Source organism: Meleagris gallopavo, chromosome 4 (genome assembly GCF_000146605.3).
Source record: "Meleagris gallopavo isolate NT-WF06-2002-E0010 breed Aviagen turkey brand Nicholas breeding stock chromosome 4, Turkey_5.1, whole genome shotgun sequence".
In the NCBI taxonomy this organism is placed as follows: domain Eukaryota; kingdom Metazoa; phylum Chordata; class Aves; order Galliformes; family Phasianidae; genus Meleagris; species Meleagris gallopavo.
This window is the reverse complement of record NC_015014.2, coordinates 33,295,636-33,310,840: the sequence shown is the minus strand read 5'-3', so window position 1 is coordinate 33,310,840 and position 15,205 is coordinate 33,295,636. Positions and strand designations below refer to the sequence as shown.

The window sequence follows — 15,205 nt, the reverse complement described above, 5'->3', positions numbered from 1 at the left end:
AGGCCCACCGCGCTCCTCCAGCACAACTTGGGTTAAAACTTTAATTAAGCTTTAATTAAAAACTCACAAGTCGGAGTTTCAGGCGTACAGGCTTCTCAACATGTTTTAAAAACATCGTTCTTACATTCCTACCCCCTTGCTCCGCGTGCATAGCTTTTAACAGTACTGAAAATACATTTTGGAAAAAGGCCGGTGGTTACGGCTGGTTCTGTACATACACTTGAGGTGCAAAGATCAGCTGCGTGCAAAGGAACATGTGTGCAGGCTTCACACGCGAGCAATCTGTACGAACTGGAAGTGACTACTGCACTCAGAACGGCAATACAGAGCACACAGAGGAACGAACTGGCATTACAATAAAGAGGACTTTTCCTTCCAACAAAACCACATGTAACCACCTCGATTTAACCAAACAAAGAAACAAGCTGAAGAAGGACAGACAGCACTGTACTCTCTCTCCTCATTGCTTCCCCGCTCAGGATGCAGCCTCAAAGAACGCGATCAGCCGGTCCTGCTCACAGCCATCCAGCAGCTCCAGCAGGAGAGGAACTTTGCTCTTCACATTGGTGCCTCGAAATTTAAATTTATCTATGAAGAGATCTGTGATCATACCTGCAAAGTTAAAATTCCAAGACTTACACTTGGCCCTATTATATAAATCTCTGGTTAAGCTCCTCATTGTGTACCAACTCTTCCAGCTGGTTTGGGTTTTAAATACAGGACTTTTTAAACTGATGTCACGTTACAACAGACCAGCAACCAGCTTAATTTCCACATGGTTATTTCTGCCTCACACGTACCTATCTGTGAACTGAGAAAGGAACTGACCTCACAGAGTAGGCACTGTATGTTAAAGTTGCTGACTGGCAGGGAGTCTCTGAGCTGAAAGCTGTATTGGGAACATTGGAGAAGGTTGCAGAATTTCCTTCGCTAAATCAGATCTCCTAAGATTCTCTCCTTCTACCCCATGTTCATTTTCCTGTTATTGTGTAACACTTCACCACTGGGAACTTCATCAGTCACCTATACATTCTTAAATGCCACTCTGAATCAAGTCCCTTAATCTTGCCAAAAAAGACGAGCACTGTACAGATTTAAAAAGCTATCGAGTAAAATGTACAGAAGTTCTGAAGCTACTGAAGTGTACCTACCCATCAAATCATTTCAGCTCTACTAATGCTGACTTCATAACTACTTCAGTGGAATCCAGGGTGCACTCCCTGAGCATTAATTTGCAGTTAGGACAAAAGGTTTAACTGATCAACAAACCATAAAGTCTCTCAAGATGTGCAGGTTGTTTCTTGTATTCCTCAAGCAGTTGATCTGCCTCTTCCAAAATACTGCGGTATTCTGGCACTAAGAAGTCCACGTTTCCTTCTTGAACTTGTAATTCCTCAAAGATATTTTACATCATAAAAATCAAAGGCAGTTAGGTAGCTTAAGAACATAAAAGTAAAAATAAATTAAGCTTGGCTTTGACAAGAGGAAGCATTTCAGAAGCAAGACAATCCCCTTCTAAACTAGGAAGAGCTATTTTCAAAGAGCCTCATCTTTTAGGTCTTCTAACAAAACATCAGATGTTGCTTGTCACTTCATACACTAGATTTACAAAATCCTCCACAGCTCAGCCCTTACAGAATGAAGCCTAATGAAGGCTAAAAGCCTTCACCACACTTCAGTTTTAGAATAAGGAAATTCCTAGAAAGGCGTAACACATTGACAGTCTGAACATAAAAGGAAATTCTAGAGGCATTGCTGTACTTACGACAGTAAAATGTTCTACACACTCCTAAAATGCTGCCAACAATTGTCAGATCACTGTGCTCACTGGAAGTTTTTCTGCTGATGAAAGAGGTCTAAAACTAGCATTTGATTCCACCAAAGGGCAAGGAGTCCATTTTTATCCCCCCTCTTCCCTCCAGAAAACACAACAAAAGATTACAGCAGGTTTTGGATTATAAAATCCTGGCTGTTGGAGAAATCAGACAAGCTGACAAAGTGACATCTCTCAGAGATTAACCACTGAAGAGATTAGGCAGAGATTGATTATGAATAGAGAAACTTCAGAAACAATAACACACTGAGATAACAATCCAAAGCAAGGAAGTCTTATCTGGCACGGACCATCATATCTTTAAAAGGTAGTGCAGAGAGATGAAAGTGGAACTGGAAAATAACAGTAGCAAAAAGAATGTAAGATGGCAAAGCTGGCTGTCTTATACTGTTTGACTTAGGCATCCTCAACATCTATCAGTAATCCCACTTATACAATAATGATACAGCACCAATAGGAATTTTCTTCAAGAAGGCTGTCTCCTAGGTAATGGAAGTACATGTCCTGGGAACAGAGACACGCATACCAGTATGACATGCCTCTGACTTGAGCCACAACAGTTTGATATCTGACAGCACAATCCCTAACAAAATCCTTCCACGGGTGCTCAGATACTTACTCTCAAAGCATCTATTAAATGAACCTTCTTGGCCAACAGCTGCTGATACTCTAATTTGGGGTGGATGAGCTTTAACGTATGCCTCACAGATTCTTCATTTATATCTAGTAGCAGAAAACAAAACAAAAAAAAAAAACACACCGCAACAAATGAATGAGCAATACATATTCCATTTATGAGAATATAAAATGATGCAAAGGACAATAAAATAGATAAAGTTTTACCAAATGATATGTTGAGATTAATCTTCCTTTTAGTAGCCTCTTTGGAAAGCACATCTTTTAGGATGGATATTGTAGAAATATTGTCAGACTTGAAACATCCCTCACCTATTCTATAAAGGGAAAAAAAGTTTACACTGAACAAACTTACAGGCACATGCAAGCATTAGATGTGTCTATGCTTTAAGATATAAGACCTACAAATTAATGCCTTCTTTGCTGAAGGAAGATATAACTAATTAAGTCATAAACAGAGTACTAATCTTAGACACATTTAATCTAATTGCAGCAACAGGTTTTCAAAAAATGCTTATTCACATTTTGTCTGCATGAATATTAAATGCTTTTCAAGTTGTTTCCATTCCTCAGTACAAAAACAAACAAACACAAAAAAACCCCATAGGAAAGTAGAAACTAATGCTCGTCACAAAGTAACTTGACTGTATTATTTATTTATTTTCTTCAAACTGCAGAAACAAATTGGAGAGGAACAGTAGAATGTGCATGAAAAGGTATTCACAGAGCAGTCGAGAATGAAAAAGACAAAAATCGAAACACAGCCACCCAGTGCTTTAGTAATCGTATTTTACCTGTAAGTACTTTCAAGCTGGGTACCCAGGAAGGTGTTTTGAAAATAAAAGGTGACACTCTCTCCAGGTGGAGTCCTTTCAGGGACTTCAGGCAAGCAAAACACAACCCAAGAGTGAATTTCAGCGAAACTGAATTGTCCTTTGAGCACCAGTGCATTCATTGGCCTATGACAGGATGAAAGTTAAAAAATAAAAAAAATAAAAAAAAAAATCACTATTAGTTCCAAAGGATGTACACTGATAGTGCATTGGTAATCCATACGAAAAAAAAAATGTTTAGTCCCAAGTAGTTGTCTTTTTTCATTAAGTCTGTGCATGAATTCAGGTATCCCACTAAGTAGTTGTGCAGCACAGATTACTGTTAGTTTTCCATATTTCTAAACAAAGACCTATTTGTACATTCCACTTTTATCTTATAGCAGGCATGTCAGAACTGGATAAGAAACTCAAGGTGTTTGACATGTACCATTTCAAGTTGTTAAACCTGAATAGTAGCTAAAAACACAGGAAATATGCCTAAGCTTCAAGGAGGTTTCCCCTCCTGTAAACCACAAACATTTATTTCAAGAATGAGGCATAAAAGAATAGAACACATTTGCATTTGGCCTTCAATTCCTTCAACTCTTCAGTTGTGTTTTAATGCAAGCAACACAACATGTTAATTAAGGTCAGAGTAATCAAGTAGAAATTGCATAAAATAGATTTCAAATTCAGAGATAAGGAAGAAAAGTCTTGGCTCCATTTTAGAGTCAAATCAGTTGTGGGAAAGAATTACTCTAAAGGGGTAAAGGGGACACTGAGGCTGAAACTGAAAAGGCTGTGGTTACTATCACAGCAGAGTTTCCTTTCTACCACACCCTCAGCTCTGTTAATACACTTGATTGCTCTGTAGCCCAGGTCCATAAAGTGAAAAATACACGGACCTTGAAAACAGGTAAAGAACAGCAAGGGATGTGGGAACCTGTTAAATTTGCATTTTATGACAAACCTACAAAGCCCATAAACTCATACAGGCTCAAAAATGTAGGCTAGGAATGACATGCCTAAGTCTATAGAGTAAATTTTTTGACTGGATTGTCAGTTTTTCAAAAGAAATAGGCTTTTGTTGTTGTTGTTGTGAATACCTGTCATGGTCAATAGAATGAGTTCTCTGATGCAGTGAAAGTGGTTTAATTTGGTATTGATAAACTTGGCAGGTTTTTGGTTGAGTTCTTGGAGTTACATATGCTTGAAGTGTCCCATATCGTCCTTCAATTGATCGAATCTGAAGAAGAAAACGTAGAAGCCACAAAAAAGAACAAGAGTGAACTGAATGATTTACTGAGATTTGGAGAACTTGTTATTATTCAAAATATAATAAAGAAATCTGTAAATTTTCTGTGGTACAACAGAAGTATTTAGAGTACCATATTTATTTGATAGAGCCACTATAAAAAAAGCAGATCAAGAATGTTTTAAAACTAGGGGAAATGCTGCCTAAGGAAGTGCTGTAATAATAGATGAATTAGAATTAATTTAAAAAACCCAGTAACTTACTTTCTGATCAGTTAAAATAAGAAGTCTAATTCTTCAGGACCCCATTACTGTTACCTTTTTACTTTTTTTTTCCACTTTTTTTTTTATAAAAATACATTAGATAGCAGCCAGGGACATATCCCTAAATAAAAAACAAAGATGGAGTCAGACGAAGTGACCTGCTCAAGAGTGAAAATGGACACCAATAGAAATGCTTAGTAAAGGGACCCAGGAAATAAAGAGTCTTAACCTTGCCCACTAGGTCTATAACTGCCCTCATCAAAAAAAGAATCAAAAATTTCCCCACATTTGATGCATTTTATTCAGGCTTAAATATCTAACCATAATCTTTTCCTTTAAAATGTGCAGTCAACAGATATCAGGGTAGGAGGCTGCAGTGCGAGGTGACTGCATGCAAAGAAAATCTAGAGTCCAAATTATCTTGAGGATTGACTTCAATAATCTTGATTTCTTTTATTATTTTCCCAATGGTAATTACAAAAATGCTTGAATATGTTGGTTTCTTAACAAGAAACCATAAAACTGAGAATAGCCACGTGCCTGTAGCATAAACATAAATTTACAGGATTTGCTTCCTCTCCAAAATACAAATATGTGCCATATTCCCTCATCAATGTAACTTTTTTCAAACACTTCTCAGGACAAGGAGGTGTTCAAGGACGTGGATGTGTTCAAGGCCAGACTGGATGGGGCCCTGGGCAGTCTGTGGCAGGGGGCTTGGAGATACATGATTCTAGAAGTCCCTTCCAACCCTTGCCATTCTATGATTCTGTGACAAAAGTGCCAGTACTTTTCTTCCCACATTTCTCCACTTTCAGTTCCACGCACAGCCACCAGAATCAAGTACATTCACTACTGACGATTTCTCAATTGCTTTCATTTTGGGGTACTTGAAGGAGGATCCCAGGCTCTCCTCTGATGTAACACAATTTTAGAAGCCTTTAGAAACCCTACACCAGTGAGAAAGGAATACTAGCCCCAGATTAGACACTGCTCAGAAAACAACCAGCGAAAGAATCATAGAATTGCTCAGGTTAGAAAAGACCTTAATGATCATCGAGTCCAATCACAACCTGACCGTACTACCCTAACTCTAACAACCCTCCACTAAATCATGTCCCTGGGATAAATACAAACTAAAGCGGTCAGTTCAGGTGAAACAAGATTCCTTCATGTCGCAGCAAACATCCACATAACAATTTCTTACGGAAAATAACCTCGAGCACTTTACCTTAAGTTCAAGTCTTGTAGTATTTGCTTGGCATCTGTAAGTGGCAAGAAGACAGTTGCCATTTGGCTGTGAACAGCAATAAAAGAGGAAAAATAATACAAAACTGAAGATACGCACTGTAAAGTTGTCGGCATTTATGCACAGCTGCTTCACAGAAGTTAAAACAAACAAACAAAAATGCAGCCATCAGTTCCCTGCAGTGTTCCAATTACTGTTAACTGTGTCAGAACTTAAAAATTCTCTACATAAATAGAAATCAACTGAAGTTTCTTGTTTTCCTTAATACCACCATAAAAATTACACAGATAGGAACTTTTCACCTCAAGAACGCATCTGTCAGCTTTGCTCATTTATCTGCAATAATAGCCTGACATCCAGAAACAAAAGGGAAATGACTAAATACACGCGGATTTTTTTTTTTTTAATTAAATTAATGATCATGAATGGCAAGAAACTTAGAGTATAAATTTAATTGATATTCGCTGAAGCTTTCAGAAATGATGTGCAAATTTAATTTTTATAACTAAAATACTCTGGGGACTGTTAAAAAGACATTATAAATATTTTCACAATGCTAAAGTAGTTTCAAGTCTCCTATCCTACGAGCCCTTCCCAAAGAAGCACCGTAAGTAATTCTACAAGTAATTAAGTTTATAAACACTGTATTAAAAAATGCAAGCATATGACTTTCCAGACAACAGAATTTTCATGGTCTGATTTTCTTGAGATACACTAAGGAAAGGATATGATGTTCTTCACCTAAATTACATTGAAGTAAACAGATACTGACAAATTCAAACTAGAGAACATCACTGAGTGTGCCTGCAGCATTCCTAATTTGTCAAGAAAAAAGCCCTACAGCAGTCGCTCCCAAATCCCTTCATGCACAGTTGGCTTTGCCCTGTGCCATGACTTGTCACTGATACCTAATTCCGTAAGCTCTATTGAAATTGAGCTCTCCAGATTGCTGGGTAGTTTAGTTCTATGCATTTCAAATTACAAACATATAAATCCAAATTCTATTTTGCATATGCTGTATTGAGAGCTTTTCATCATGCAGTCTTCAGAAACATCATTATATCTTTTGTTTCACTTACATCAGAATCGCAGTTGCTAAAACTAACAACAGCAGAATTTTTATCCACATCCAGCAAGTCTACAGGGACATCGCTCTGCAGAACAGGAGGAAGGAAAAACGTACAGCTTAAATTCCTGAGTAGCTTCTAATGCATTTATCTACTGTCACCAATTATTTTAATAAGTGAGAAGCAATGATTGCTTCATCATCTATATTCAGGTGATAAAATCTTAGTAGATATGTATCTTACCTCTGAACATTTAATCCCAGATTAACATTGTGATCTTTCTCTTATTCTCATGCAGTGTCCTGAATCCCTGTGCAGGTGGCTTACAACAACTTTAATGTAAGATGTGCAACTTTGTCTTTAAGACATGCATGAAGTATATTCATGACTGAAGCGTTTCTCTATTTTAACAAGAGGATTACAATGCTCAGTCACGAAACCTAGGATCAAGTTAGAGACCTATTAATGATTCCTTTACTAAAATTTATGCTTCTGACACAGATTACTTCTTATATAAACGTGTTTTCTGTGTAATTAAATCTAAGATTATTATGAAAACAAAATTAAAAGGCTTCTGAATGATTAATTACTTGATATGGTACTGCTTTTAACTTCACAGCAGTGTAAGGAAACACTGATAAAAATTAAGCGTGCGTTCTAAAAACAAAAAGTTTATAGATGGTTTTATTGCCTTCTCCAACAACAGAAGGAGGCCAGGCATTACAGCATATTTCTTTCAAAAGCCATTTGTTCTGAACTCTACCTTAAATTCAAGCCTAGACCAACCAACTTCATTATTCCTCACTTTGCTAAAGAAACTGCAGATACTACAGAGCTGCAAATTACTCATCATTTATCTCACCTGTACCAGGATGATATCTATAGCTGCTTGCACCTCCAAGATGAGACTGTAGCTAGCATCATCTTTATTTAATGTAAACTTATCATTCACACTGAATGCAGGTACTGACGAAACAGCAGAACTGGACTGAGAAGACTGCTGGTACTTTTCACGTTCACCAAGTACTTTCATCTGTAAGTGTTCCACTTCATTCCTAGAATAGACAAAGCAGGTATAATGTCACCGTAAAATTAACAATAACAGCTACCATAGAAAATAAGTCAATTATGCTTCAAGGCAATCTTTCTTCACATCTGTTCAGGTTTTCCAACAAGAAGTGATTGTTAATTCCCCTTCAGTTCCCAACACATCAAAGATAAAATACAAACTGTATCACATGAAAATGTAGATTATACTGTACTCTGACAAAGGAAATACCCATGAGTTACAAGAGGGGGCAACGTTTTTCCTCAAGAGCACCATGTATTTTTAAAGACATGCTGGTAAAAAACTTGCCTGACATCATTCAGAAGCTATAGGTAGCACAGGAGAAGAAAATCTTATCTTGATGAAACCAAGGAGGAAGGAAATAGAACATAAGCACTTGAAGGCAATATAGGAAAGGATTATGGGATGAGAACGCTGTTCTCATCTTTATGTCCTTCTATATACACTAATGATACAGAAAATCTAATGACATAGGAAGGAAAGATAGCATTTCAGTTTGTAACGCTTCATTTCTATCTAGTGAAATTACCTTAAGGATGAAATCTTGCTCTGCATTTCCTGACTTAATTTTAGCTCTTCACCTGATCCACCTTCTCTATAGGCAAGTTCTGTAGTCAGTCCTGTCAGCCAGCCTAAACCAACATATGAAGTTCATGTTCATTACAAGCTATAAGTAAAAATCTTCCCCCGGTATTTGTATGTGTGTAACAATGTTTGTTTCAGATACTGGGTAAAGAGATTTAAAACTTAATTTTATCCTATCTTGGAGAACAAGCATGAAATTTTATGAGTAAGCGGTCATTCTTCACATTGGAAAATGTTACTTTTGCATGAAGCTCTTTGTGCAATCAACACCTCTGTATCTTTTTTTTTAATGAGTTTCCTTTTTTCCACCTCTGCTTCTGACAAATAAGTTCTATAAATACCTTGAGTAATTTGTGATTGCTAACCAGTACTTCAGTTGAAAACAAACAAACAAAAAAAGATGTGCAATGTGTATGCAGCACAGTACAAATTGCAGTGTGTTTTGAGACAGAATGCTCTGGCTGAACTTAATATATATATATATTAATTTCTTAATTCCATTTACTTATAAAAGCAAAAATCACTTGATTGTATCCTGAAGTGTAAATACTGTAGTCAAATAAATATTTTCAACAAAGCACCCTGATTCCAATCACGGTGCAACTTTAAAGAGATATGAGCTGTGCTATCAATGCAGCCTGCTTCAGTTCTATCTATCAGTATGCTATCAGTATCTATCTATTTAGACCTTATTGAGTAAATAATACAAAGTTTACCTGAATATGTGCATGCTAAAACTTCATCATAACCATCTTTTCCTACACAGCCACCCTGGATTGATGAAATGCTCTCTGATAAAACCTTTAAAAAACATTCAAGCAGAGGGAAATATTACTGTGCTTGTTCTAAATATCTGGTTTTGTTTTTTTTGTTGTTGTTTTGTTTTTGGTTGGGGGGGGGGGGGGAGAGGGAAAGGAAGAGGAAGGGGATTGTTACCTACATCACAACATATCTACATAGATGCAAAATATCTAGATCCACAAGAGTGAGCTAGCTGGTGACTACCACAGCTAAAGCAAGATCTTTTAACCAATGCATTCTGAATTAACTCTGCTTAATTTTTAACATTTTACAGACAGTAAAATGTGGTTTAAAGGAAAACACTTTTCCAGCAAGATTTACAGTCTGTCTGAAGGATGAAATCATCGCTATGGATCAAATCCACTTCCTTACTGAGCATAATAACTTTCTCTATCAGCTGTTAAAGTCGTAACAGCTACACTTACAATTTTATGTGCAAAACAAACCTCACACAACGTGGTGGTGGGTTTTTTGTCTTGATTTATTTTTCCTGAGAGAGAAGCACTGTATTAGGTTTGACCCAGGAGAAACTTTAGTAAGAGCAGAGTCAGAACTTTAACATACTCTTTGCACTGTTTTGATTTTTTGCTCTAATCAAGACCACTGCAATGCTTGGTTCTTAAATACTTAGCTAGCACTTTGACGTTTGTGTTCTCAATATTACAGAGCATATAAAATTAAAAACAAAACCAAAAATATATTTCAGCTGTAATAATCATGTGAAGATTTGATATTTTGAAATACAGTTTTTAAATTTATCTGTCCAGCAAAGAAGAAGATACTGGATGTGGGCTTACATAATCATACCGAAGGACAGGATCATCTGCACTCTCAAAGCTGTAGATTTCCAGCACTCCATCATCTCGTCCAACAAGTAACTCTTTAACTCCATCTCTCAGAATGTCAAAACTATCAATGCATAAGATACCTAATGAAAAAGAAAACAAACCGTCTACTTCATCTTTGGTTGTTTATGACGCGTTAATATGAAGGCCACATTAAATTGCGTAGGAAGAGATTCTTGCTGGGATTTTATGATTTTATTGATGCTATTTCTGGAAGAGTCCACTAGAGGGCTGAAGTCTCTCCCCCGTGACTAAAGTCCACTTTTTTTTCCCAAACTATTTGTCTGACCAGCTCTGCCAGCTGAAGAGGGAAGCACATTTTGTCTCCTACAGCCGACGGAAAGCCAACTGGACTACTGTGAATTCCAGCTGATGTGGCAGATGCAGGGTTCTGATTTGCACCAGACTTGCCTTAGGTTTGTGCTGCTACACAACACCTTAATGGACAAACCCACTCGTCAGTCGACTAAGATTCCCCAGATGTTTTAACAGTTAACAATGGCTAGACTGGACACAGAGTTACACTGTGGAAGAAGGAAGCAAGAGAACCTGCAGAAGAATTAAACTCCTTCACATTTCATATTTGGAGTTTAGACATACCAAGAGCATTTTTAACAAAAGAGTTAAGTAATAAATCTAATTACCTCATGAAAGCTTAGGAAAAAAAAACATATATCACTGCTCTTCTCCTTTACACAAAAGTACTAACACATGCTGCAGAAACAGCATACCAAGGCTATAGCAGGGAAAAATATTGTACTATGCCCAAACAAGTTACACCATATTACAGAGCTTTAAGGAGAGCATTATTCTATCTTTAGAAAAAATTCCTTACTGTTTTTTTTGTTGTTTGTTTGTTTGTTGTCTTGCAGTGAAGATGCTAGACTTTAATCTGAAGGGACTTTAAGGTCACTGCACATCTGAAAAAATCTAGCGTGTATATTTGCATTTTAAAAATCACCAAAATTATAAAAATCCCAAGTGATCACGTACAAAGAAACTGTTTTACAAATGGCACTTTAACATTGTATTGTAAAAATGAAAACGTACAGGAAACAACATACAGGGCACACTGATTAGAATTATTTTTAAGAATGAAAGAGAATTAACACATTAATATCACGTATCGACAATATTAAAATACACCTCTTAAATACCTATGACATTTATTTCCTAATGATTATATTGTAACAAAGCCTCAGCTGTGCTCGAAAACTAAAGAGGGAGATACTGAGACATGTACCTCCTCTCTTTTTTTCATTGTCAATATCCCACTTAGGTACGGAAGCAGAACCAGTAATCTGGATAAGCCCCAGTTTACCATCAGAAGTTCCATATACAATTTCTTCTCCAGAATCACCTACAAAAAAAATTAAGCAAATTTAGAATCATAAAAACCTATTTATAAGACCTATTTATAAGTTTTGAAAATATTCATCCCACCAGGGGAAAAAGAAAATCCTAACATTAGTGCCTTATAATAAAACTGTCAGGCTTTACAACAAATGCCTTCCTGCTCTGGAGCTCTGCCTACAAACTTTTCCTAATGCAGTACTTTAAATTTAGGAAAAGGCAGGCTATTTAATGGTCTTTACAGAAGAAATCATTCGTTATTATTTATTCAGAACACACATCTAACTGTGAATGCTGTACTGCACCTTAAGCAAATAAGAACTGTTTCTTGAAACTAGATCTGAGCACTGTCAAATAATCTAACAGAAACTAAATTAAGCACCAGATTAACATACTAAAGGGATTTATATCAGGTTAGGAGAGATTAGCAGAAAGGATTATCAAACTATTTTAAGTTGGATCCTTTCACAGTCTTATTTTACGTGAGCTCTATTCAATACTCTCATCAATCCATGGATGGATGGAAGTTGTGATTCTACTTACAGAAATCCAGATGTAAGAGAAACCCAACCCAGTGCCTGAACGAGACCCCCAACAGTCCAGCTCTCATTTACACCACAAAATCACATCACAACTCACTGCCACTGTAAGAGGTTTTCATCCAATGTAAATATTATTTAGAACTAAAACAGTCAAGTGCATACATGTATATATTGTATGTTTACAAACAAGCAACACCTCTAAATGCATACAAATGAAAATCCCAAGCAGTTTAAAAACAAAGCTAATAATCCCTACGCCATCTCAACCTAAGACTCCCATGCTTGCCCTCTCCCCAACTTTCACCTGAAATCCTACTAGCCTTTTACTCTTGCCTCACCTGTAAACTCTGTCTCAGAAACAGATTTTCTGTGTGATTTCTGTTACTGCCAACAGGCTTTTTATCCAGTTATCCACATGTAAACCTTTTCTACCAGAAAACCAGCAGCAAAATCCCTTAATACTGCTAAAAGTGTTCTTTTTTCCCTCCAATTTTCTAGATAGGAATAATTTAAGCAAATATCTTCAACATTTAGCCCTCCCATCCCCAAGGAGTTACTGGTTGTTCATCAATTCAGTATATGGTACAACAAAATTCAATTCTCACCATAATACATATAGATATTCTGTATCTATATTCTATAAATAGAATGGGTCATAAGGTATGGCTTCATATAGTTTTCTACTACATTTTTAAATCAGTTTCAAAATCAAGATGAAATGTAGTTAACAAATGTAAGTGTTGAAATCTCAAAAACGCAGCAGAAGTACATTATTTAGTTATATGTATATACAAAATTCTGTTACCTCCATCTCCATTGTTTAGAGCAAGAACAGTAGGTGGCCCAGGAACTTCTACTTCATACAGTAGGTCAGATCCCTAGGGACAAAGACAACTATCTTGAATGAGTTCTTGTTCAAAAGGAGAAATCAAAAATAAACAATTTCGTCTTTATTCAATATGGACATGCTTCATTTATACAGATTTTCTTGCATAAAACCACTTCTAAGCCAGAAAGAAGTTTATTTAACTAAAACATGACTTAAAAAAATCTTGTCATGTGTTACCACTTTAGAAAGTTATGATAAAATAATCTGAGAGCATCTGACACTAAGAAACAATTGTGCTAAACCATTTGATATCATTCAGTATTGCTATAACAAAGTGGAAAATGGAAGAATTTCTTTACTTCCTCTATCCATGAAATCCAATCTATTTGTAGTAGTGTTATCAATACTAATTTTGCAAGTTCACAATCATAATTTTCTAATTTAAAAAAGTACCAGCACTGTAGACAGTAACATTGACAAATAAGATACACTACACTTATGTTTATTCCATAAGAATTAATTCAATGCTGTGGCATCAATACATAAAACAAGCAAATATTTTAACCTGTAAAACTCTGAGGACTCTATCTTGACACGCAAGCACTGGGGTAATGCAATTCACTTTATCTACAGGAAGGCAGAGAATATCATTGATTTTATCTCTTGAGAGGTAGTAGTGTTTGTCTTTGCAGTCGCAGTAGTGGTTATAGATATAGCTTGCACAAAGAAAGAGATCTGCTCCTGAAATGTGCCTGAGAAAAAGAAAACACTGTAGCATTTTGCCAGAATATTGCAGTCATGTCTTTTTTAGGTTAGTATACACGTGCGCTATTGCTTGCAGGTTCCACACATCAGCTTTTATAAGGCAAGCACCTTAAACCAAGACCATACAAAAAACAACAGAAAAATCTTGTTCCTGATCTCCTACAGGAAGGACAGAGGGACAGACTATGCTACTGAAAAACCAATAACCCCAGCTACACTCACCTGCACATGCACTGCTGGGAAAGCCTCCAGGTTTCCCCCAAGCCCCCCACCCCCACCCCCACACTCTCTTCCAATTGCACTGTTCCTTTCCAGTTTCCTTACTACATGCCAAGGCACAAGTTAAAGGTTAGAGCAGCACTGAGCGCTGCCTACATGCATACAATAAGGTTAAAAAAAAACAACAAACAAAACCATAAAATTATAGGCTGAGAATAACTTCAGGGAGATGACAAACACCAAGCACTGTACACACATAGCTTTGATGTCTTCGGTGAGGTTCGTTTCAAAGGAGAGGAACTGCTTCCCTCTTTTTGTGAAACCTCTGACTTCCGATCCCGTGGCCACAAAGACTTTCTCTTGGGGCGTGTTAAGAGCTCCTCCCAATTCCAGGCGTGCAATTTTGGGGCCGGGCAGTGTTTTGAACACCGTCTGTAAAGAAGAAAAGCAATCGCAATCATGTTTCGAGTTTACGGTCAACTTTTCGTGCAAAGGATACTAAATCTGCTTTACAACCTCTAGCAAAACTAAGGATGCTACAGAGTACGTCGGGACAAACAGCGACTCTGACTGCACGCCCTCCACACTTCTAGGGGAGGAAGCTTAAAAAGCCCGTTTTGAAGCGGCACGTTCTCACTTACCACAGGTTCCCCCTTTTTCATGCCGAAACAGGTAATCACTCCGTCCTGATCGCCCACCACCACCTTCGAAAGCAGACACAGCGTTACGTCATCGCACACGTACGGGTTTCAAACACCGCCTTCGCTCCGCTGAGCGCAGTTCCGTACATCGCTACGTCACGTTCCGCCAGAGGAGCCGGGAGGGCCACGCGCGCCCCGCCGCACCGTACCTTCTGGGTGGCCCTGCGGCCCGACGCGGGGAGCAGCCTCATGGTCTTCTGCGCCGTGACGCCCACCTGCCGAGGAAAGCACGGCCCTCACTCACCTCGTCCGGCCCCTCGGCCCCGAGCGCGGCCGGGAGCGGCGCGGCCCGTTACCTGCAGGTAGTCCACGCGCGACAGGCTGACCTCCATGGCTCGGCCGGCAGCGGCCCCGCAGCGCGAGCTCGGCCGAGCGCGACT

At 37.8% G+C, this 15,205-nt stretch overlaps 1 protein-coding gene across 4 annotated transcripts; it reads right to left on the bottom strand.

The window, feature by feature from the left end:
* Nucleotides 1–27: 27 nt before the first annotated feature.
* On the bottom strand, nt 28–15,199 carry BBS7 (Bardet-Biedl syndrome 7). 4 transcript variants are annotated; one of them, XM_010709931.3, is made up of 19 exons: nt 15,122–15,199; nt 14,975–15,040; nt 14,766–14,828; nt 14,381–14,556; nt 13,706–13,892; nt 13,117–13,189; nt 11,660–11,776; nt 10,369–10,499; nt 9,487–9,571; nt 8,715–8,817; nt 7,979–8,171; nt 7,129–7,203; nt 6,032–6,097; nt 4,389–4,528; nt 3,265–3,429; nt 2,678–2,787; nt 2,454–2,557; nt 1,270–1,393; nt 28–612 (listed from the first exon to the last, which is right to left on the bottom strand). In XM_010709931.3, the coding sequence occupies exons 1-19, from the start codon at nt 15,155–15,157 to the stop codon at nt 476–478; spliced, it is 2,151 nt and encodes a 716-aa protein (XP_010708233.1). In that variant the 5' UTR covers nt 15,158–15,199; the 3' UTR covers nt 28–475. The 4 variants fall into 4 exon arrangements, 3 of the variants coding, with proteins under 3 accessions (XP_010708233.1, XP_019470278.1, XP_019470277.1); XR_793336.3 differs by having other exon boundaries at nt 477–612; nt 1,152–1,393; XM_019614733.1 differs by lacking the exons at nt 28–612; nt 1,270–1,393 and adding an exon at nt 1,405–1,437.
* Nucleotides 15,200–15,205: the final 6 nt, after the last annotated feature.